The sequence below is a fragment of the Aspergillus tanneri genome (genome assembly GCF_003426965.1).
Source record: "Aspergillus tanneri strain NIH1004 chromosome Unknown AapTan_3_pilon_pilon_pilon, whole genome shotgun sequence".
NCBI classification, from domain to species: Eukaryota; Fungi; Ascomycota; class Eurotiomycetes; order Eurotiales; family Aspergillaceae; genus Aspergillus; species Aspergillus tanneri.
In genome coordinates this window covers 641025-663582 of record NW_022984630.1, presented here as the reverse complement: position 1 = coordinate 663582, position 22558 = coordinate 641025, and the positions used below count along the sequence as shown (strand labels likewise).

The 22558-nt window shown below is 47.6% G+C and overlaps 5 protein-coding genes across 5 annotated transcripts; 3 read left to right on the top strand and 2 right to left on the bottom strand.

Moving 5' to 3' along the window:
* Nucleotides 1-1682: 1682 nt before the first annotated feature.
* Nucleotides 1683-11591, bottom strand: mvp1 (sorting nexin Mvp1; the record flags this gene model as incomplete). Its single annotated transcript, XM_033568678.1, has 11 exons — nt 1683-3321; nt 3384-3585; nt 4064-4253; nt 4316-4909; nt 4980-5122; nt 5181-5933; nt 5987-6653; nt 7088-7095; nt 7153-7729; nt 7784-10534; nt 11484-11591. The coding sequence occupies 11 exons, from the start codon at nt 11589-11591 to the stop codon at nt 1683-1685; spliced, it is 7632 nt and encodes a 2543-aa protein (XP_033427484.1).
* A 1304-nt stretch (nt 11592-12895) lies between these two features.
* Nucleotides 12896-15096, top strand: ATNIH1004_004005 (uncharacterized protein; the record flags this gene model as incomplete). The annotated part of the gene is made up of 3 exons (XM_033568677.1): nt 12896-13295; nt 13364-14664; nt 14938-15096. The coding sequence occupies 3 exons, from the start codon at nt 12896-12898 to the stop codon at nt 15094-15096; spliced, it is 1860 nt and encodes a 619-aa protein (XP_033427483.1).
* A 1766-nt stretch (nt 15097-16862) lies between these two features.
* ATNIH1004_004004 (uncharacterized protein) lies at nt 16863-17579 on the bottom strand (the record flags this gene model as incomplete). The annotated part of the gene is made up of 1 exon (XM_033568676.1): nt 16863-17579. One exon carries the CDS (start codon nt 17577-17579, stop codon nt 16863-16865), a length of 717 nt encoding a protein of 238 aa, XP_033427482.1.
* Nucleotides 17580-19294: 1715 nt separating this feature from the next.
* ATNIH1004_004003 (uncharacterized protein) lies at nt 19295-19741 on the top strand (the record flags this gene model as incomplete). The annotated part of the gene is made up of 1 exon (XM_033568675.1): nt 19295-19741. One exon carries the CDS (start codon nt 19295-19297, stop codon nt 19739-19741), a length of 447 nt encoding a protein of 148 aa, XP_033427481.1.
* Nucleotides 19742-20774: 1033 nt separating this feature from the next.
* ATNIH1004_004002 (NUDIX hydrolase) lies at nt 20775-21746 on the top strand (the record flags this gene model as incomplete). The annotated part of the gene is made up of 2 exons (XM_033568674.1): nt 20775-21079; nt 21137-21746. The coding sequence occupies 2 exons, from the start codon at nt 20775-20777 to the stop codon at nt 21744-21746; spliced, it is 915 nt and encodes a 304-aa protein (XP_033427480.1).
* Between the last annotated feature and the right edge of the window lie 812 nt (nt 21747-22558).

Here is a 22558-nt window from a genome sequence, read left to right as displayed (position 1 = left end):
TGCTGGTGGACCATTTGTTGGTTAGTAGCCATATGCTGTTGTCGGTGTTATACTGATAGATATCAAGTATAGCGCCAGGAACCTCGTTATCATGCCCCCCAGAACCCCACTTTTACTGTTATGATGGTGCCAATGGTCCTTCCAGTCCGTAAAAGTAACATTCCTGCGTCTCCGCGTAGCTGATGGATAGGCTCCGTGTATCCTACATCCAATGCTAGAGTTGGATATACTCAACTGGGAACCTTCCTCCGATAGTCCCTATAACAATTTCTTTCAACATGAATAATACCGTTCGGCTAGCAAGAAACCATGGGCTCTTTGCACACTCTATTCTGGTATTATATTTTAGTTGAGTCTGGGTTATTGCTTCCATGTTTTGGGTCGGTGCTTTGGCTGTGAGATATTGGACGACAAGGTAGGCATTGCGCAGGTCTTGCTCGTCTGGAGTAGTGGTATTAATCTCGTGCATGTCCGCTCATCTTGGTGTAGTCTCCTACTGTTTTCAATGTCTGTAAAACATAGGCATGCCCATGTGGCCGAAGTGATCCGGGATATTACCAATGATGCATTGCAGCGACGGTATCTTCAGCTATATAATAGTTATGTTAGTCTATTTAATCTTGTAATAATATAACAACTAACCCGTGCTTCAGAGAATCCCTCTGGCTTAATAACCTTAAAATCATTATGTAAATACTAAGAAGACTAAAAAACACTGTCTAATAATTGACTAGTTGCCTGCTCGTTCGTAGGCCAAGATACTAATTTGATATGTTAGTGGCATTGTATTATGTCAACATACCTAGATGAGCCAGGAGAGGTGCCAGTGTCATATATCCTTTCCTGATTGGGCTTTCTCCTAGATATGTTTCGTATTAGGGAAGAAGAGAGAAATAACAAATCGCAGAAGCATAGAAAGGACATAGTGTGTAAGTAGAAAAAATATTGTTCATCCAGTAGATTATAAGGAGAGGAACGGTCTATTTATACCTATAAAGTTAGGAGGTAAGAGAAAGACATATAAAGAGAGTGGCTGCATACTTTTAATTAATGAATAAAAAGGTAATGCACTGAACATGCTAGCCAATGCCCTATTTATTCTATATTAGTATCTACGCTGCTAAATTATACCCGGGTGAATGGATGTTGTTCCAGTCACTTACCTGGGCCCTTATCATGGTAACTTCCAAGGCCAAAGCCACGAGTAAACCAAGCAGACTACCCGACGAGATCCGGAACAAGCGGTGACATCATCAGCAAAGTGAAGAAAGGCAATGTGCGGCTAGGAATACAAGTACCTTTTAACCATTCACATCGAGATCTGCGCTATTCATATAAAGCTGTGGCGTCGAGGACTTCCTGAACTATAACAACTTTAAGTAGGGTGACTATCTAGTATGCCATTCCCCCTTTTCACTAAGATATTGTGAAAGAGGAACATAGTATCTGAAACAATTATTCATAATATAAACACGACCAGGGAATGCGGAATATGTTGGATAGAAATAAACTGAAATTCAACCTACTCTAGCAGCTACGGTATCAGGGAAGCATCCATGCTACTTATAGGTGAATGGTAAAGATATAGAACTTGACCTCTATGTATTCCACTTAGATATAGAAAGCAATTAATCAACTACAAAACCATATTAAAACTATTAGTAGTAGCCTGTATTAATCTATCATTTCCCAGCCATCTCTCTCACCACTCGAACAATGTCATTCGGCGCCAACCCCTGGGAATTAACCTGCTGATACAAACCACCACAGCCCTCCTTGACGGCACCCATAGTGCGGTATTTAGGAGTAAGCTTACGCTCGAGGAGCTGACTACCGAGACGCGAGCCAAGACCAGTCTTCTGAGCAATGGATTCTATAACGACGACAAACGGTGTTTTACCGTAAACCCTGATGGCGTCCTCGTCGACAATATTCAGCGTCGGTTTATTGATAAGACCAACATCGAGGCCCTCTTGTTGAAGACGTTCGACAGCATCAAGCGAGCGGTAGAGCATGTCCCCGTAGGAAACAATATACCCAGCTGTGCCACGACGGATGAATTCCTCCTTTCCCGGGACGAATTCGTAGTTTTCGTCGTAGAGCTTCTCGTCGCTGGATTCCTTCAGGATATACGGTACCTTGGAACGAGTGGAGAAAACAAATCGCAGGCCCTTGTGGAAGAATATCTTCCGAACGACAGCCTTCATCTGTTCACCATCGGCAGGGAAGTACAGAGCCGTACTCGCGGCGTCCATGAGCCCATTGTCCGCGAAAAAGTGATTCAGTCCAAAATGGCACGTGTTGTCTGCAATCTCGTCGACTCCGCTGTGCGAAAAATGCGAGAGAACGGTGCACCCGTTCAGTCGAGCCATGGTGATCTCGGAGATACACATTTCCAGAAAAGCAGAGAAGGTCGAGAACACGCCCTGACGCTCGCCGTTACTGCCGAATCCGAACCCGGCGGCAGCAGAGAAGTTACTTCTTTCCATGACGCCGGAAGAAACAAATACCTCCGGGTGGTCTTTGTGAATCGCTTTCAACCCCGTAGATCCCTCCAGGTCGGAGTCAATGACCATAACCCGACGTATGGCATCCTCTTTGCTCAGACCGTCGAGGACGGAGTTCACGGCCTCGCCGAAAATGACCCGGTTGGAACCTTTGTCTTTCGACGAGCCTATGTACTGATGTGGGTTCGACTGAGCTTTGAGGTCGTCGTAGATAGCGAGCTGTTCCGGGCTGTACCCGCGTTTTGTGAGGTATTTGCGCGCGATGTCAACAGGAACGACATCGTGGGCGTGAATCTCCCCCTCGATACCTTCAATCCCAGGCGCCATTTTCCGATCCACCACGACAGCCGCAGGGCCAGTACTGGAAACGACCTCGCACATCGCACCGAACAGCGAATCAATATCCTCTCCCTTGGCACGCACGACCTTCAGTCCATGACCCTGGAGCGTGCGTGCAATGTCGTAGCCCTTGAGGTACTGCGAAGGATGACCGGCAATTGTGACGTCGTTGTTATCGATGAATAACTTGACGTTCAGACGATTGGCGACGGCAATACGAGCCGCCTCGGCGTCGTTTCCTTCTTGTTGAGATCCATCCGAACCCAAAAGGAACACGGTTTTGCCCTTGCTGGCCATGGCTATCCCGTTCACCATCGCCCACATGTGGCCGAGTCGACCGGAGCTGAACTTCACGCCTGGCGTAAGACCCAGCTCGGGATGTCCGGGTAGCTTAGAATCAGCATCGCGGTAGTTAAGAAGATGATCGGGGTCGATCTTTCCGTCCAACGCAGCAAGCAGATATTGAGTGGCGACTCTGTGACCAGCCTCGTCAAAAAAAGGGCATCAACGAAACTTTCGGGATTGGCATTTATAAACGCAAGCAGGATACAGACTTCCGGAGCGGTGTCGAAAGGACCACCGGTATGGCCGGCTAATCCACGAGCGGACCCGGTCGCTGTAAATGCCACGATTGCATCCCGAAAGATGTTAATATTCTGTAGAAGGTTTTGCTTCTGACCAGGCGAGAGTTTTGGATGCTTGGGGTCGAGCTGGAGTTTCTTGAATTGCTCGAGGGCGACTGGGAATCGATGGCCCGCTGGCATCTTCTGTTGAATGGCTTCAATCCTTTTCGGTGTATGCAATATAGAATCGCAGAGTGTGTTGGCACTGAGCTGAACGTCGTGGATGATATACCACACACAGTACAGAGTGGGGGTCTATATGACGTCAAAGGCTGATGTCACTGTGATACCACGAATCTGGTTTCAATTGTTCCATAATGTCACAGTTGATATTTAGGAATTGGATTACCGACTCGCTTTAAAAAAATTATTTATCAGGCTGCATGACATTGTCCATTGCACCGAATCAAGCCATCGAAAAGTATACCTCAATCTCCAAAACAAAGATAACATAAAAAAAAAAAAAAAAGGCCGAACGATGAGATGCGATGTAGATCAGGCTAAAGAGTCAGACAATTCAGACAAGTGATGAAATAGACAAGCAAAAATGATTCCTCAGATGAGGCTCGATCAATTAATCTCCCAAAGGCATACCCTCCACTTGGTCACTCAATGACCGCCAATTGTCCGCCTGCAGTTCCGCATACTTCACCCGCTCCTGGCTCCAGTCCTGGTGCAATCGGCTGATGTGATATTGGCTTTGTTGGAAATACGTTAGTTCATCCCGGAGACACTCTCTAATAAACACTCCACGTGCGTGTTGCTGTACAATCGATTCCTTATCCTGTCGCCAGCATGTTATGTCAACAAATGAAACCATCTCTCCCAATTGTGGAAGCATCATACCTTGAAAATTGACTCTTCAACCTTCTCAATCTCCCCAGGCTTGACAGTGCCCTGCGGTCGGGCCCTCAAGTCCTGGAGCTTCCTCTCGTTGTTCTCGATCCGTCGTTCCAGTTGAGGAATATTACTGCGCGCATATCGATCCCGACGATCGAACATTTCGCGTACACTAACAAGACAGTCCCGTTGGCGCTTTAGATCCTCCAACATACCACTCCCCCAGGCACGCGCCTCGTCTTCCAGCAAGCTTTGACTGGCAGAGAGATGATTGGCGGTGGCCTTGATGCCTTCGTTGAGGAGAGGGACATCGTCAGTGTCGATTGCATAGGTATCTCGAGTCACTTCGGTGAGTGATTGAAGGGCGAGGGAGAACCGTAGATGATCCGCAGCAAGCCCTTCGTTGCGCTTGGCCAACCGCTCAAGCAGGGTGCAGAGATTAATGTAGATCTCTGCGGACCGCTTGACACCTCTCCGAACAGTCTCAAAAGTATCCGTCAAGCTGGCCGGCAGCGAGTCCTCCAAGTCGGGAGGAAGGACTTTGCCGGCAAATTCATCCTGAACTGAGATCGTAGCTTGTTTCCGCCACACGGAAAGTTCCTAGGACGATGTCAGACCATTAATCCGTGCTGGAAAAATTCCAGGAATTTGAAGCATAGAAAACACATACGGTAGGCACCGTCAAGAACATAATTACAAGTTGCTCCTGGCTAAGAACCGGATGACGTACAAGGGCGTTGGTGAATCGAACGAGCCCTCGGCGACGTTTCTCGAGAAATGAAGTAGAATCCGCTGCAAGGTGAGTGCCATTGACTTATATGAATATGAGAGGTGAGTAAGCTTATTAGAGCAAGCCTTTGCCTGAACATACCTGCTAGTCTCTTCGGTGGAAGTAGTGGTAATTGTCGGAACGGATATCGCTTGTGAAGACAGTCTAGTAGCCAAACAAAGTCACTGTAACGTCGAACGACGGTGCTGCCTCTCCGAGCGGATTTTATTTCGTAGTTGCGATGCTGGAACATAAACATTCCCTCCTTCTCTGGTAGTAGTGTGATAGTTATCAGCTCCTCCAAATGTGGACTCGCAACACGGCCAACCCCCAGAGACCGGCGGCGGGAACCAGGCTCCTCACTGCCATTGTTCGAAGGGCCTAAGCCAATAATCCCAGATTGGACAGGCCCCCCAAGTCCACCCGCATCAGATGAACCGCCAAAGCCTTCCCCCCATCCATGTCCCGAGCCGCTAGTAGCAGCAGGTTCCGTATCCGTTTGGCCATTTGTGCGATGGCCAGTTGTCCCTTCAGTGCGATTACCTTCATCGCCAGTGCGGCTCGCCCAGGCACTCGTCGCTGACCGCACGCTTCCATATCCGTTCAACACAGGATGGTCGGATTCAGTCTGTGCATGAGCGTGACCACGATGAAGTTGGGGGCTGCCCCACGGATCAGACTCTAAGCCACCTGATAATTCCTGTCTCGATCTGTGAGAGTTGACGGAGTTCGGCACTTGGACTGAAGTTGTTTGGGTAGGGGGTGTAGTCGGACGTTCATTTGCTTGAGCTGGGGTAGTGGATTGTTCTTTTGTGCGTAGGGTATCGAGGTATGAACTCTTTGGTATCGGTGGTTCTGCGTCTCTATTAGCCTAAAATTGCAAGGGATAGCAAGACGAAACTATTCACTCTTTCGCCGATCATCCACCGCGTCAAGTGTCAAATCCTCACCCTCCTGCGCCAGCCCCACGAGCGCTAAGAGGACATTGAACTCGCCACGACCGAGTCCACTCGCGTCATCTCCGTCCCCCAGAACAACAAGGTTGAGTATCTTCGCCTGATCATTGGCGCTAATTCCACTGCCTGATAGAATTTCCCGAATGGAGGTCAAGCCCACTCCGCCTCCAACGCGATCTCCACTGCTTAGGACCAGGTCGTAGGCATTGATGTAACTCTCGGGGACATCCGAATCCGGCAACAAGGTTTGCACGAGCTCATGCCTAGCAGCTCGTTTGTTGGTGCCGCTATTCCACGGTGAGCTGGTGCTCAGACCGTCGTCGTCAGCGAAGAGGGAGGACGAGCCTAGCGCGGGATTACCTCCCGAGGGTTCATCCGCGAAAAGGGAGGACTTGGACCTCTGCGCGGAGCTAGACCTTGGGGAATCCTCTGGAGATGTGCCGAACAGCGACATTGAGGATGCAATTTCGATGGGGGTGTTAGAAGGGAGAGGATGACCCAACAGTTCGTTGGAGAGATAATCGAGGGTGATGGACGGGGACGGATCAATCAGGACAGCGATAGCAACGGCAACAACAATCAAACCCTTCCCATCCAACGAAGGGGCACAGGACTTGGACTGTCGATTGGCGACACAGATAAAATAGATGGATCACAGCACGCGAGAGGGAAAAAAGTCCGCCTCTTTCGGCCGGTGATATGAGAGCTGGCGGTGTTTGCCTTGGGATCGGCGGTGGGCCACGCTAGGCCGCCATTGGACAGCTATGACGATATGGTGTTGATATTGTCCACGTGAATATACAGACTCATATACAGAGGTTTACTTGGAACTAATGGTGAATCGAGTCTAATAGATAAATTCCCTACACTAGCAATAGGTACTATATAGAGCTATGTCAGTGTAGGTATGAGATTCATTCATCCAGAGTAGATTTATAACACTATATACATCATCATGCATAGGAATGCAACCCGAGTGGCATATTAATACAGGTCCTATATACCTCCCTCGCTAGAACTTTCGGTAGCAGGTTCGCTGCTCCCCCGACTAACTTCCTCGACTGAGGGCATGTTAAAGTATCCACTCTGATATAGGAGATCTTGCCACTGTTTCATACCGGTAGCGAGAATCGGAGTCGGATTGGTCCCTTCAGGAAACCATCGCTCCTTTCGCGTCTGAGCTTTGCTGCCTCCCTCCAATGCTGCCCGACTCGCTCTCGTCTTTCGTACTCGCTTTGCCACTTGTCCCTGCTGAGAGAGTAATCCACTCAGCTTCAGCCGGTGTTGCTCGAGACGGAGATCAAATGCCACAATGGCTCGGATATACGGTCCTAGATCTTCGGTGATAGGACCAAGACCGTTTTCAAACGATGGGGCCAATCGGCCCCCAGGGAGGGGAAAGACATAATTAGGTCGCATGATTGGCTCAAAAGCTCTGGTGAAATCGGCTGGCATTGGCCTAGCCGCCTTTGGTCTGGTGATATTCGCTGCTACTTTGGTAGCATACGAGACCTCGACATCTACACGATTTTGGGGTCGAGAAATACTGGCCAGAAGCACTCTGTATGTGCTTCCTATGGTTTCTGGAAGGGAAGAGTAGTCGGGGATGAGTTCAGTGCTCAACAGTGGATAGCCTTCAACATAGTTTGCTCTTTGCTTCTCCGAGAGTACCGGAATGAAAGTATTAACGGGGTCCTGCGAGTATTAGAATGCGTGGTCAAGAGCCAACGAGCTAGGCCCACAACTTACTCTGCGGGGGTCAGGTAAGCAATTGGACCCCAGGATATCTAGAACACTTCTCATTTCATAAAGGTCATCTTGATGCCGTATTTGGTCAAGTCGCTCCGAATTAGATGTATGGGCTGACGCATGCGATGAAGATCTACTCAAGTCCTCTAGCCACTCAGAATCCTGAAGACTGAGTTGCCACCAACCAAGGGACTCCCGCTGAGGCTCCACCTCACGGTCTAAGTTGTTGCTCATTAACATGTCACGACTGAACCAGCCCATAAATCTTTCGTATGTATTCAGGCTGATTACTCTGAGCGGATCTCCGTCCCGGTCGAGATCAGAACCCGGAGGCCATCTGTCAATCATCCAGTCAAGACCAGATTTCTCACTACCGACTGCCATCTGACACCAGAAATTCAGCTCCATAATTGACCGACGAATATCCTTCCCTGCGCCGATGTAGAGGCTTTCTACAGCGTCGCGTTTTAGCATGTGGCCCTCATTAGCCGCCAGAAGAAGAAGGTAGTCAACTGCCAGATGTTGTGGGGGAGCCCGGTATCGGAGAATGGCATGGAGAGAGATATCATCGAGGGGAATGAGACTCTCGTCATTACAGGTTATGATAATTGGACGTTTTGATTGTTGAATCAATGTGAGGGCACCAGACCAAAATTGCCTATCCTCCTCAAAAAGGATGTCTGCTTCCTCTAGCAGGATCAACGACTGCTTCTGATGGCGGGCGCGCTTCGGGTCTGGTTCTCTTTCAGCATTTCTTTTGGGAGGCTTTCCGTTTTCTTTCTTTTCTTTTGTTGACATCGATTTCATGAAGCCTGTCAGTTTGTTTTGCTTGACATCCTCCGACCAAGGGTCCCGACATTGGGCATCGGCAAATTGTTGACTGAATCGTTGCTCGCCCTTATTCACGTTGTGCACAAGATGGTTCCGGGTCATGTCCCCAACACGTTCGACAATATCTCTAGCACTACGGCGGTTGCCAGGGTTTATCTCGAAGACTTCAAAGTCGAGTTCCTTTGCTGCCGCATATACCGATGCAGTTTTCCCGCACCCTGAAGGGCCACTGAGCAATATCGCATTCGACACGTGGCCTTTACTGGTGCCAGATTTGGAGCAACTGATAGCTAGGTCGCCAGATCTTATCATAGTTTTCTTGCTCGAAACAGTCACATCGCAAGCTAATTCATCGTCGGAGCCAGAGATCTCGTCCATTTCAGAGGCTTCATCATCACTCGAAACAATGAACCCGTCCAGCTTGTCGGGATTCTTGCGCTTCTTTCGCTTCTTATCTTCTGACCTTTGCCTAGCTTTATCCGTATCTTTTGAGGGCTTTCCTGTGTCTACAGCAGACACCATGAGAAATCTCAGCCAATCTCGGAGCATAGAAGCTTCTCTGGTCGCTTGAAGAACATCGTCCGAGGAGCTGGGAGAGTATTTCTGTATCCAGAGCAAGCTATCAAACTGCCCAAGGTCGAAAGCCGTCATGGAAGACTGAAGGGAGGAGTGCAGTTTTCGAATGGCAGGATGGCAAGTATCGTTTAGAGAGCGTTTATCCGCACCAGACAAACTGGACTGAGACAACTGCTTGGTCACTGCCTTTTGAAGTCCAGCTCCACTGACTACATGCCTTTTCGGTATCCGTAAAACCTGCACGGGATCGTGAGAATAACCCTGTACATCTGAAGAAAGCACATTTTCTTTGTCATGTATACGGATAGCAGGCATCTTTGCCTTTTTCTTTTGCATGTTTAGAGAAGCATACGGTGTCCATGTTCGAGGTGTTAGAGTGCTTCGCACGTGGGTGAAGCCTTGCGGAGGCCACACTGGGTGAATAGGTTCCAGAACCTTGGGGTGTCTTTGCCTGGAATTGAACGATTTCGTGTATGTACTTGGCCAGCTCAATCTTGAAACTGAGTGATGGCTGGCTTGACGTGACAAGTCCTGGGGCTCTTTTGGTTTGGAGTCGGTTGTTTCAGCATCTCCACCTGATGTTTGAGCTGGCAGGGTATCTGCCTTGCTCGATCTTTTCAAAAAGAAAGGATGGGTAGGTTTCGCCGGTAGTTCTTTCTTCACAGAAGGTGCTGGATTGGGGCTCCCGCTAGGCACACCATGCTTTTTCTTACCACAGATAATCTCGTCGATTAACAACCCAATGCGTTGCCTGGCTTCATCATCTTTGGCGTATCTGATGATCGCCAATTTACTCCTACCACCATCTTTCTCTGTGCCAGGTTTTGCACATTTATTTCCTTTATTCTTTTTGGGCTTTTCGTTCACTTGCTCTCTCACTGGGGAACCCAGGAGCTTTCCATTGGGGTTTATTTTAATAGTTTTCTGCCTCGGCGACTTCTTCGTTGTCACGCCATTTGCTACCTCTAAGTCACTTAATACGTCTGACGTAGAAGTATTTGGATTTTCTTCGCACTGATGTCCGTCGTTAGAATTGGTCTGGGCCTTACTTGAAGGTTCGTCATGATTGCCAGAGTCGGCTTGAAAACTTTCATTCGCAGCAGAATCAGGCGAGCGTATGGTTGAGTCATGGTCTCTGCCAGAGCATTTAGGCGTCACAAAGCTTGTTAATGGGCCACCAAGCTGATCCTTATTGCTATATTTATTTGTCTTCCTCCTTTTCTTCCGGCTTGAGTTGGGATCCTGCTCTAGCGTATCAACAGGGGTGGGCTGCGAGACAGGAGGATCAGAGGATACAGTGTCGCAAACATCATGGCTTGCAGAGGGTCGTCCATTTATAGGGTGCTGGCTTTCGTATATCGCACTGCCATTAGGAGGGAGGTCACGTTGAGGGAGTATATTCGCTGATACATTGATATCTGCTAGAAATGAGTAATGAACAAGATAAAGGTGAAAAGAAAAAAGCACCTCTCCGGAAAAAAGGATGGATGTCGCGCTGCTCTCCCTGTTCCATGGCCATAGATCCTAGCAGTGTACCCATACGATGAGCCAAAGCTCACCGCCCGTATCACGGTAAAAAGATGGAGTGGTTTGACATGGAATATAAAGGGATAAAATTTGAGAGTACAAAAGGAACAATATGAGCCATATAATTGATTTCACTGGGGGTGAGGCAATAATTTGGGGGAGGGAGTTGTTGGCTCAGATAGGTATCATTGAGGAAGCGACACGCTTGGCCAACAGACGCGAGGAAGCGCGTCTTGGATCACTTTAGCAGCCGAGACTGATGCCTGGACACCTGAATACACGGGCTTGTAGCTCGGCGTGGTCTAAAAAAACCTCGGCGTGGGCTAAAATTCTGCCCCGAGACTCACCGCTCTTTTTAGACCACGCTGAGCTTATGCCAAGAATAAACTCATCATGGCCTAAATGATTAGTCAGTATTCTTAGGCCACGATGAGATTTTCAAAAGATTTTTAGACCACGCTGAGCATATGCACTAGGGCTTAATTACTATAATTGGTAAGGTGTAGCCCTAAGAATATTTTATACTACACAATACAGGGTATCCACTCTGCATATACTCTGTATAGGTTGACCAAACCACAACAATGGCTGGTACCGAAGTTCGGGAAAGAGTGGTAGAATGGATCAACAATATCCCAATCCAGGTATGTGTATATATATTTATTATATACTGGGTATATACAAACCCTATACTAATATACCCAATTATCAGAACGAGGTGCAGGAATCTCATAGAGATGATTCTAGTAGGACAATTTGTATTTACCAGAGCGCCGCCGTTTTCGGCAACCCCCCTTGTTGGGTATAGCGCCCCTCCGTCGTTATCCAGGTGCGGTTTAGCGCTGACCCGATCGGGGTTGGCCTGTTGCGCCATACCGTAACGGGAACTGCCGCTGGTCTCCGCCTTCACGGTCCGTCGTCGACTATATAAGACTGCCGGTGCGTCGCTCGACGACTTCTCCCTCCTACGTCCCTACTGCCCTCGCAGATCTGCTGGTTGGGGGCTATTCGCGAGGCTCGGACTTGACTGCTCCGACCCCTGTCTCCTCGGAAATGAACGCCTAAAAATGAGCGCTCAGCCCCTTTCCCTCCCCACTCATGACGTGGACCGCTGAAACCGCCAGGCGTACACTGATCCAGTCGACATTGCGAAGCATCGATCTTACTGGAAGGCGCGAGACGATCGTTGGGAGGTGCTTGCCTGACCGAATTGCCCAGTCCCCGAAGAATTCCTGTTGGGCAACTTGGCGTGTCTCACCCATGTGCCCCCACCGTCCGCAGCATTCCCTCCAATTTGAGAGCTCCCACAGGACCCGTTTCTCATTTCCGAGAGAAGCCAATGGTGTGTCGACAAGTGGTATCCAGACCTGCTCAGCGAGATCTAAACACCAATGGCAGAAATGCCTCATGTGCTCTGCCCGTCTTTGGTGGTGAGGTGACAGTAGCGTTGCTAACCTAGGATCATATGCGAAATGACGGTGCAATGGGCCGCATGACTGCCTTGAATTCACAGAGGAAAGATCCGGTTGGTGGGATATGATGTGGTTACATTGCGGCTGTGGCCTGGGCGAGGGATCTCCGCCATGAGATTGTGACAATTGGGACTGGAGGCTATGCGGGATTTGCGTTGGTGTCGTGTGACTTCACATCCCTATCCGTCAGAAGTCGTTCATACTGAACAGATTGGTCAATTCAAGCTGGCACTCGGAAGGCGTCTGCGTTTCAGCTGCGTTCGACGATCGTACAGCCCCTAACCACGTTCGCTTTGACCTTCTGAAAATCTGGAATCTTTCCATATTGTCTCTTGTTGGGTGGAGACCGGTGATCGTCACTGGAAGGGACCATGGCGCTGAACGACTGCTCATTCCCGTATGGAATGATACTATTTCCTTGCTTGCAACTCCGAAAGTCTGCGGATCCTGGCAGTATACGATCTACGCTGATAATCGTGCAAGTCTCGACCGTGACATCTGATGATGAATGTGGGCACTATGTGGCAATGTGGCGATGCTGAGATGCAGTAGTGCTGCTTGGCTTTGTTTTTGAAGTGCTTGAATGGATTTCGGAAAGAATCGGTGATATGGCGGTATAAACCATTGATGTACTTATAAAGCACTTCTCCCCCCTTCTCCCTTTCTTTCTCCTAGGACTCTTTATTCCCATTAAAAACTTGAAGCCATGCATATCAGCCTTGATAATATCAGCTTCTACCATCAACCCCCTCCTGCGAAATCTCCTCCATGTGCCTTCCCTGTTTCCTGTTGGAAGCCGTACCAGGCTCCTCCAACTCCACAATCCCTTTCACATCTCCCGCCCAGGCCACCTGCCCCTAGCACAACGACCATCCCAGCTTCCGGTGGTAGACCAGATGCTGCCCCGCAATTTCGGGTTCCTGCGAGGGAAGATTACGATTTGCCTGCAGTTCACAATGAATTTGATATCGAAATCGAGAGGATAGCTATGGCGGAAAACAGCCGGGTTATGCGTGAGGCAGATCTCGAGATGCACCTCGACCGTGAGCTCCAAAAAGGAAATGTTATAGATGTACCTCAAAGTCAGCGCATATCTTTGACTACTGGTATGTCGGACGACTAATAAAAATTTTCTCAGTGGGCTTAACTAATGTTCTACACTTCCATTATTCAGTGACCTCAAAGCCGGCACTAATACAGACGAGCGCCAGCGACAGTGATGAAAACGTGTCTGAAACTGCCGTCGAACAGCATATTTTGCAAGAGCAGCCGGACCAATGGGTATGCCCTTCGGTGGAGGCTGTCCGTGATTTAAGTCCAACCTTCACACCAGCGGGAGTAGAGCCGGAATTTTCAAGTAGGCACGGCCGACATCTCTCTCCAGGAATCAATGCTGCTTGCGCGTGTACCTCTCCGTCACCTTCACCAGGCTTGCTGGATAACGTGCCGCACCCCCGAAGTGGACTTTGCGCTGAAACCATTCAGTACAATGAAACCATTGTTGAGAACGCCAGGACTGAGCTAGCAAGCCGTGGAGATCAGGCGGGAGACCTGGGGGAACGAGCTGCCACTATGCAGAGCATCCAGAACAACAGCCCCTTCGTTAGGGAGGCTAGTCCAGACAATTGCGAGAAAGGCCAAGCACCTGCACTCTCTCACTCCATTCAGCAAAACCGCCCTATTAGACACTCAAAAATACCCCCGACGCACACACGTTCCCTCCGCCCTCGACGAAATGCAAAGTCCACCAGGCTAGAACAACTGCCTTCCGTTTCTAAGGTCATTCCAGTCCGTCGATCTAATAGATTAATGGCAAGTAGCAGCAAGAATCCTTTAACCCGAGCACGACGTCGTGGCAACCGGGACAGCAGCGACAGCGACGATGGCAACAATAACCCGGCAGAGCATGACTTGATTAATAAGGCGAGGGAACGTCCACGGAAAAGATGCAGGCATGCACTCCGGCCGAAGAAGGCAACGGAAAGCAACTCAGGCCCGACCACTCATATCGTTGGGGAATGCACGAGTCCGTCCCAAAAACCATCAGATGGAGGTTTCTCTGTCGCTCTGGGTGAGACGCAAGAGATCTTTGGTCGCGGAATTCTACGTATTCAAGCTCACGGTCCTCGACATGCTTATTTCATGACATTTCTGCCAGATGTTGTTCACTGTCCGCCCATACCATCACCGTCCGAGGTGCCTCCTGATCAGTCGTCATGCTCTGACGGTCACTCTCAGAATCAGACTCTACAACAAGTAGCACGCAGGAGGCGTCATAAACGAATTGTGTCTACAACATGTGAAGATGGAGATGTGTGGTTAACCAGTCGCTCGACGAAACCGCATCGAACCTCGCAAACTCGGGATGATCGCAGCGAGGCTCAAGGGAACTCCAGGAAGGGCATGCGATGGTCTACTGAAGAGGCGGATCTTCTGCTGAAGTTGAGAAGGGACGAGCAACGACCTTGGTCAGAGGTGATAAGGTTATTCTCGGATCAGTATCCGGGAAGAGGCCTGGGTTCAATCCAAGTATACTGGAGTACGACCCTTAAAAAAAGGTAAAACTGAATAGGGTTGCACGGGGTGCAGGCTAAAACGAAGCATATTAAGTGGATGGCTCATGAGGGACTGGTGTCAATAACTTTGGTAATAGTGATGTTTGCTTTCTCCCTCAAGCGGCCAGGATAATCAAAGATGTCGCTCCTTTCACAGCACCCAAGATGACTCGTTATTCTCTAATGCTCGCAGCGAGAGTTTTCAGCGGGGCGAACCGCCAAAACCGCGCAAGCGAAGAAGACAACAATCAACCTTGCGGCCTTCGAAAAGACCACGAGCTCCATCTTCATCACCTTCAAGTGCAAATGGCTTCACCACCCTTTGTTCTCAGTTCACATGTGTGTCACTTGATGAGCGTTTGCAATTTCTTTCTTGGCTGTTCGAAGGTGCACTGCCACGTGTGTCTGACCCTGTCTCCCTAACCTGTGGAGATGTGTGGCCAAACAATCGCTAGACAAAACAGCATCAGTCTTCGCAAACTCCGCATATCCTAAGCGAGGCCAAAGGAACTCCAGGAAGGGCATGCCATGGTCACCCAAGGAGATAGACCTTCTGCTGAAGTTAAGGAGAGATGAGAGGCGGCCTTGGTCAGAAGTAACAAAATTATTCTCGGACAAATATCCAGGAAGGAGCTCTGGTTCAATCCAAGTATACTGGAGTACGAGCCTTAAAAAAGCAGGGCAGAATAGCATTGCACATAAGGCGGGCTAAAGGGAATGACAGGCTCATGGGAGCAGGAAATTGATGTTGGTCTCGATAGGGCTATACAGGGAATTACTGGTGGTTTCTGTCGAGCCCAACATAGCAGTTGGCTCAGGGCCCATCATCATGGGCTAGTGGTAGTGGATTATGAACGACTATAATAACTACGTTTAACACATACGACCATAGGGTGTGGAAAGCAGGGCTTCCCGTCCGCTCAGCCGTACTTAAACCGCACGCCGGTCTGTTAGTAGTTGGGTGGGTGACCACCAGCGAATTCCGACTGTTGTATGTCTGTCTTCAACTTTTTTTATTTTAAGTAGATTAACGGATTACCTAAAACGGAAAAGATGAGGTCATGGGGGAAGGTATCAACAAAGTATATGTCGCTTCTGATAGATATCTATTGGTTGTGTATCGGTCCCAATGAGCCAATCCCGACCTGTTAGTCTTGGCATTACTCAGGCGCATAATTATTAAAAAATGATGAGTACAATCTGAAAGGACGGGAAATCGTAGATAATCTCAGTATCTAATATCCCGCCATTCTCCCTGATATATCTTCAACTAAAATGCATCTGCATTTGTTCCAAACCTATAAATATTAGCTTGAAATGAGCCCAAAAAAGGTACCGACTTTGCGATCGACTGTTGTGGTAGTTTATATCCCTTCTTTGGCCCCTCCAAAAGTCCACGTGGCACTAATTGGTCATGTGATAAGTTGACATTTGCTCTTCCGTTCGCAAAGAGAGCATGACCCCTCTACCCCACCATAGCCTTTATATGGTATATTTAATGTTGACAACGTGTCTATATATTGCTTCTGATCCTTATATCGCGCCGTTAGCACATCAGATGTCTTGACGATTGCACCTATATTGGAGGAAAGAAAGGGTAAGCTAGTGTTCTTCCTGCCAACCTGACAGATACTAAGTCCTGCCTCGGATAAAAACAGGCCAGAAATCTCCACAGGCGCGCACCATACATCCTTCCAATAATCAATATCCTACTCCTTTCCATCTTCGGCACATGGATAAGCTAGGACAATTTCTGCGCACGGCGACGTGGCAACAGATTGGGCAAAACACCTTCTATTGTAATGATAATGGGTTGGACGGGATATGGATTGATATAGCCGAGCTGCTACCGAAATCACTCAAGGGTCATGGACTTCAGGCGTGGAAAATACATGGCACTACAAAAATACTTGAGCCACATGGATATATACAGCCGGTTTCCAGTACTTCTGATGAAACAGCTACAAGTCCGCTTAAAGTCTTGGGGGGTCCTGCGCTTTACTCCACATCCGAACCATACCATTTCACATCTGGAGTTACTATTACAGGATCACACTATTTCATAGTGGCCCTTCCTCCAAAAGGGCGAGATCCTTCTTGATCTATCCAACAATTGTTTCATACATTGAAAGAAGAGGAGATAAGCTCAACCGTAGAGTCCGGTGGGATAAATTGTCGATTTTCCGAGAATATCACGGTATCGGGAGGGAAAAATTGAGGGTAAAGGGAAAAGACTGTTGTGTCCAATGAGGTTGGCGGGACAAACAGTGGATTATGAGATGGCACAATGGTGTCTACTGGAGAAGGTGGAGCAAACTGGGGATATGAGCACGGTGTCGTAGTCTCTGTCATTGCTTGTTGGAAGGAGCCTAAATCCCGGTCCAGATACCTGTCAGGGGTTGTAGTATGAAAGTTGACAAGTTCGTCGCTCGAGAATGTTTCTGGTTGTCTGCTCTGTACGTCCCCGAAGGGTGCCAGCATCGGAGGCCTTTCTTGCTTGTCTGGTATATTATTAGGACATCGTCGCTTTTCGGGTCCTGGGTTGGACGGATTCGATAATATGTCTCTCACGATGTGCGTATCTTGTGTATCTGTTGTAGAATTGTCTTTCGAACCTTGGGGTTCATTCGCACGTTTACGCTTCTTGCGATGAGACTTTGAGGGATAATGGTAATCAATGCTGGGTGCGCTTGCTGCTCTGTTTGGTGATTTTCCTGACTGCAGTAGTAGGCAATTATCGAATCCAGGGCACTCCGGAGGTCTTCCTTGATCTTGAACTGACGGAGGGTTCTTATAAATGCATTCAGGCTTGGATCTCAGTTGTCTTCCACCCATGCTCTTCATAACTAATAAAACTTAGCCCTGTTCTTTCAAGCTTGCGGATTCTTACCTTTTGATAGGGCACTGGATTAGGGACAGAATCATCTCAACGTCTTCAATTAGCTCCCATTTTGCGCCACCAAGAGAATAACTAGACAGCCATTCCCTCTTGTTCAACCACTCCTCCTTGCTTAAGTCAGGCCATAGTTGATCGTCAATCTGTCAAGAGTATATGAAAGGTGATGGCCGGTCCGGGAGGCAAATTTACGGACGGTGGTGTCGACCTTGAAGCGTTAACACGCTGCTGTTCAATCTGGACAGTCCGATTAATGATAACAGCCAAAACTTTGTGATGTGACGGAATGACCTCTCGAATCTTTGTGAGGTTAGTGAAGCAACTTCGAATAATATTTCCATCGTTTTTGTTGATTAACCAAAAAAGAGCTGGTATTTTAGTCCATATACGACAGCAAAGTTTCAGAGCTTCAACACTTTGGTCTTCAAGTTCCCAATGTTTTGTGATAACCCAAGGAATCTGATGCTGGAGGTGACAGCCTATTCCCATCGACCGATATGAAGTTCGCAAAGAATGTCTCATGATTTCGAAGTTGCGTGGAGCGCCCGATTTGCCGAAGGATTTTGCGGAGTGAGCTGAGTTCTCCAGATCTTATTAAGTCTTCCGGTGCTCACGAACATCCTATTAAAATCAGAATAAACCTAAGATACTGAGAGTTGTCACGAACATTACCAGCAGTGCGAACAAGTTGGTCCAACTCCTGAAGATTGGACCGTATTGCTTGCTTCATCTACAGACAACTTAGCAATAGTCACGGCGTTTGGGAAGATTCCCACCTCTTCATCCATTATTGCCTCATCCTGGAACAAAAGGAGATTCAGAAAAGCGGGGAAGCCATCCGGAAAAAGATGCCTTTTAGGAGCGAGGTGAACTTTCTTTTTTAGTAAGATGCTCTTGTAAGCGCTAATGCAACAGGGGTGAAATATCTCTCCCAGAAGAGATATTTCACCCCTGTTGCATTAGCGCTTACACGATGGTAGATGTCTGGTTTTCGAGAGGGGTTTTGGCTGAGAATCGAGACGAGGCCCAAGCTGCTATTCGAGATATAACGTTCAAGTGTGTCCACCAAATTTCCTTCACCAAAAGAATAACAAGTTGAACTCATTTTATTTCATTATCGGTATTAAGGTGCGCTCTTTTTTTCAGGGCCTGTCCTATGTACACTACTAAGTTCCCACAGATGTGTCGTTGGCGTGAAATTCTCTACGCTTGTGGTCACCTTCAGAGAGCTGAACTTGTCGAACGACATGCACCCGATGCGACTTGCCAACCAAATACACAGAGCCCCCGTCAAACCTTAGCTGGGGCTACTATTCTCCAACAAATTTGCCCTGAATGTTCATATTTGACACCCTCGAGCAGCGAATAAGGTTAGCATGTCCTCTGGCCCGCTCTTCCTGCTGCACTAACAAATTAGCTGAATGGGGCACGTCTTAGCTTAAGTACTTTAAGGTGGAGACATTAGTTCGCCTTAGTATAAGTACATTGTCTCGTTCCAAGTAGGATAAATTTATATAAGAGAATGTGAAATTGTCTGTCGTTTAATTTAAATTCACTTATTATATTATATAATTAATCACATGACTTGTTCCGAGATCGTCTCTCCTTCCCACTCCCCTTTTTCGCTCCACTTAACACACACTTAATTTCCAGAATGGATGACTTCGACCTTCAAGTATCTGCCGCATTTGACGGTGGGTACGCTATCCGCATACTCGGCATCCTACACACCCGTTTGTTAAACGAAGCGAACTTCTTGGCTTCCATACGTGACATTACTGAACCACTGGTGGCCAAGTGGAAAGACTCCCAATTGACACAACTCCTTGCTGTTGATGTTTACCCACAACATACCTTTTTCGTGCTTGACGTCAATAATAAAACCTATGACTACCATACGGCTCATGAAACAGCCGTTTGTATTCCTGTCTACGTCTTGCGACTGTCTCGAGGCGGTAGATGGAAGTTTTATCGACGTGAGGCGGAGGATTTGCGGGTTGCTCAGAGGATTGCAGATTTACACTACTGCAACGATCAAAATCCGCTTCCCTTTCTGGAAAACCACATTTCTAATGGGCCCGTATATGTATCTCATCGCTGATACCAGTTTGAGAAGACCGAGAAAAATCATACGCCAGGTGCGATTAAATCCTACGCTGTCTACAACGACAGTTTAGCTACGCATGTGATAAATAACCTCAGTTCCAACATTGTTAGGGCGTCGAAACTGGCCTGTTCCTTATGTACAATAATACAGCTATGAAGAGATGGGGCCGAGATGAGCACCATATGTTCTTTCGAATACAAAATAGGTCCAGCCCCACAACGGTGCTTTTTAACTTGTAATTTTTGTGACACCTGGCTTCTTTAGGCGTAGAGTGAAGAAATAGCAGTAGACAAGCTGTCTGGAGGTTGTTTGTACCTACTACAGTAATAAGGCTCAGGTGTGAATGCTTTCTAGATCCCGCGGCAAAAAGCAACAATACAATCCTATGAGGTTATTACAAGCCTTATTCGGTTCAAACACGCATATCAACTTTCATGTCTCTTTCGATGGCTCTCTCAAAGGATTTATTTCCCTGTTTAGCTATCCTATCCTAATCTTGGTCTCATGCGAAGGAGCAAGACGTAGTCTATAAACAGCCTCATCCCAAATGCTCACCGCAATTTTTATTCACTGATCTAGAAATTTTCCAAATTTTTTGAAAATTTTTTGGTATTGATCATATATGGCTCGACGTAACTTATCTTTGCCTCACAAGATAAAAATCGTTCTTTCAAAACTCCAAGGGTCAAACAGAGAACGCCGTTACTCCGGTACATTCTCGTGGGGTGAAGATATAGAACTCCAAGATCCATCTCCTGCCCTGCTCCAGGACACGCGTGGGTACCGGAACCCAAATAGAGAGGCTAGTGTATTAGAGTATCAATATCCCCAGACCATATCGACATCTCTTAGCACTCACGCAAGCAAAGAGATCATCGTTTTGCCATACCCAGGCATATCATATAATACGACGCCTCCCCTCCCTCAACCCGTGTGAACGACGGAAGTGTGTGGACAACTGCAATATTGGACTCTCATTGGATTATTTTCTTCATCTCTTTTATATCTTTTAACCGAGTCTAACAAAATGAACACCCTTGAGCTTGCGGTCCGTCCTGGTGATGACATTCCTATTAGTTCCATTGAGCTTTGGTGTATACATGGAGATTGTGACTACCACTGGCTAATTACCTATACTCATCCTTCCGGGAACACGACAAGTGTGAGCCGGGAGAAGAACGTCTCAATAAAGTGGATCAAAGACATTCCACGTGAGAAAGCTATCGCCACCATCAGCTTCCCGGTCACGTATTGGTGCCCGGACCTTAGAACTCTTGCGTCTCACACATGGAATTCATTCGAACAACGTGACTACAAGTGTACCGATTTCGTGTAAGTTCAAACCAGGACTAGCCTACTTAACACAACACCGACTCTAACATCCCATAGGTATTTTTTGCTCTGGGAATACAAGCGCCGGGAATTCATTCAAGATGCAGAAGATCAAATGCAAAGTCTCCTGCGTCGAATGGCTGCAGTCCAGGAAGAACTGTCGGCGTTTTATGTCCCTGGACACCTTGAACAATTCCAAGCTCCCCTTTCTAAAGTACAGTCTGACTTGAAAGTTGGGGTCCTCATCTTTTCGCCTCTGAAGGATCGTGTGCTTCTTGTTAAGCGGTCCGAGAGAGACAGCCACGGAAACATCTGGGAATGTCCTGGTGGGGGCATAGAGCAGAACGACAAGTCTATTGTGCAAGGTGCTGTTCGTGAGTGTCGTGAAGAGACCCAACTTCATATTTCTGCTTTTATCGACGTCGTGCATGAGAATTGGCTGAAAGGAGACCGGCAAGTGCGCAAGTTCATATTTATCGCGGATGTGCATGAGAGCAAAGAGCCCGAGCAAATGTTAACAAAGGTGGTACTAAATCCTGCCGAGCACCAACAATTCCAGTGGGCGAAGCGAACGGAGATAGAAAATATGGACGAGGCTATGTTTTTTCCAAAACAAAAGGGCATTATACTGGATGCTTTTGCATTCCTAGGTACTCCAGGCTGGTAAAATGCAATCAAGTGCTGTTTAGTGGCATAGTCTTTTATTTATTTTTTTTTTTAGTTTTTGTTTTAGTTAATGCAAATGGATTACTTTAACCTTATAGGTGGAACACAAAGCACTGGCGAGGAGACCAGGGGTGACTAGATTCAAACTCGTCGCGCTTAGCGCTCGCTAGCCACCAACTCTTCTCCTACTAGGTCTTTCTGGAGCGAGAATGGCCAATTAGCTAGTCCTCTTTCATACACCTTCTAGCCAATCACTGCGCAATATTGCTATAAATAGCCCGACGAATTGCTGATCGGCCCTTTTGTGCCCAACACAGATAGGGGATTATTGGAGCAACGGCTGAGGGGAGATCGGGTAACAAGTATTTTTAGCATCACATTCATTCTTTTTATTTTAGATTTCCTGGCCTCTAAATGAGTTGGGTTTGGCCATATTCAGAATACTATCTTGCAAAGACCCAATTGAAATGAAGTGTTTAGTATTATCCCTGTCCTCTAATACAGCTTTGGATGCATGACGATCTGCGTATCGGCGCGAAACCATTTAACTGATACCAACGTATAAGCATCCGTGTACTTCTTCTCAGACAGTAGTCAGGAGCAGGAACTAATGAAGGGAAGTTATTTTGGCGCTGAATAGAAGTCCCAATTCAGGAGCCTTCCCTCAAGTTGGTGCATGCTTTATTGTGTCGTGACTGCCCGAGTATGCCAATAAGAAATATAAATATGGACCTAAAGGCCCGCGAGAATTAATTTACATCCGCAACCTCAAAAGCATTCTTCTAGCTGTACTACATTCCAAATCTGTTCAAC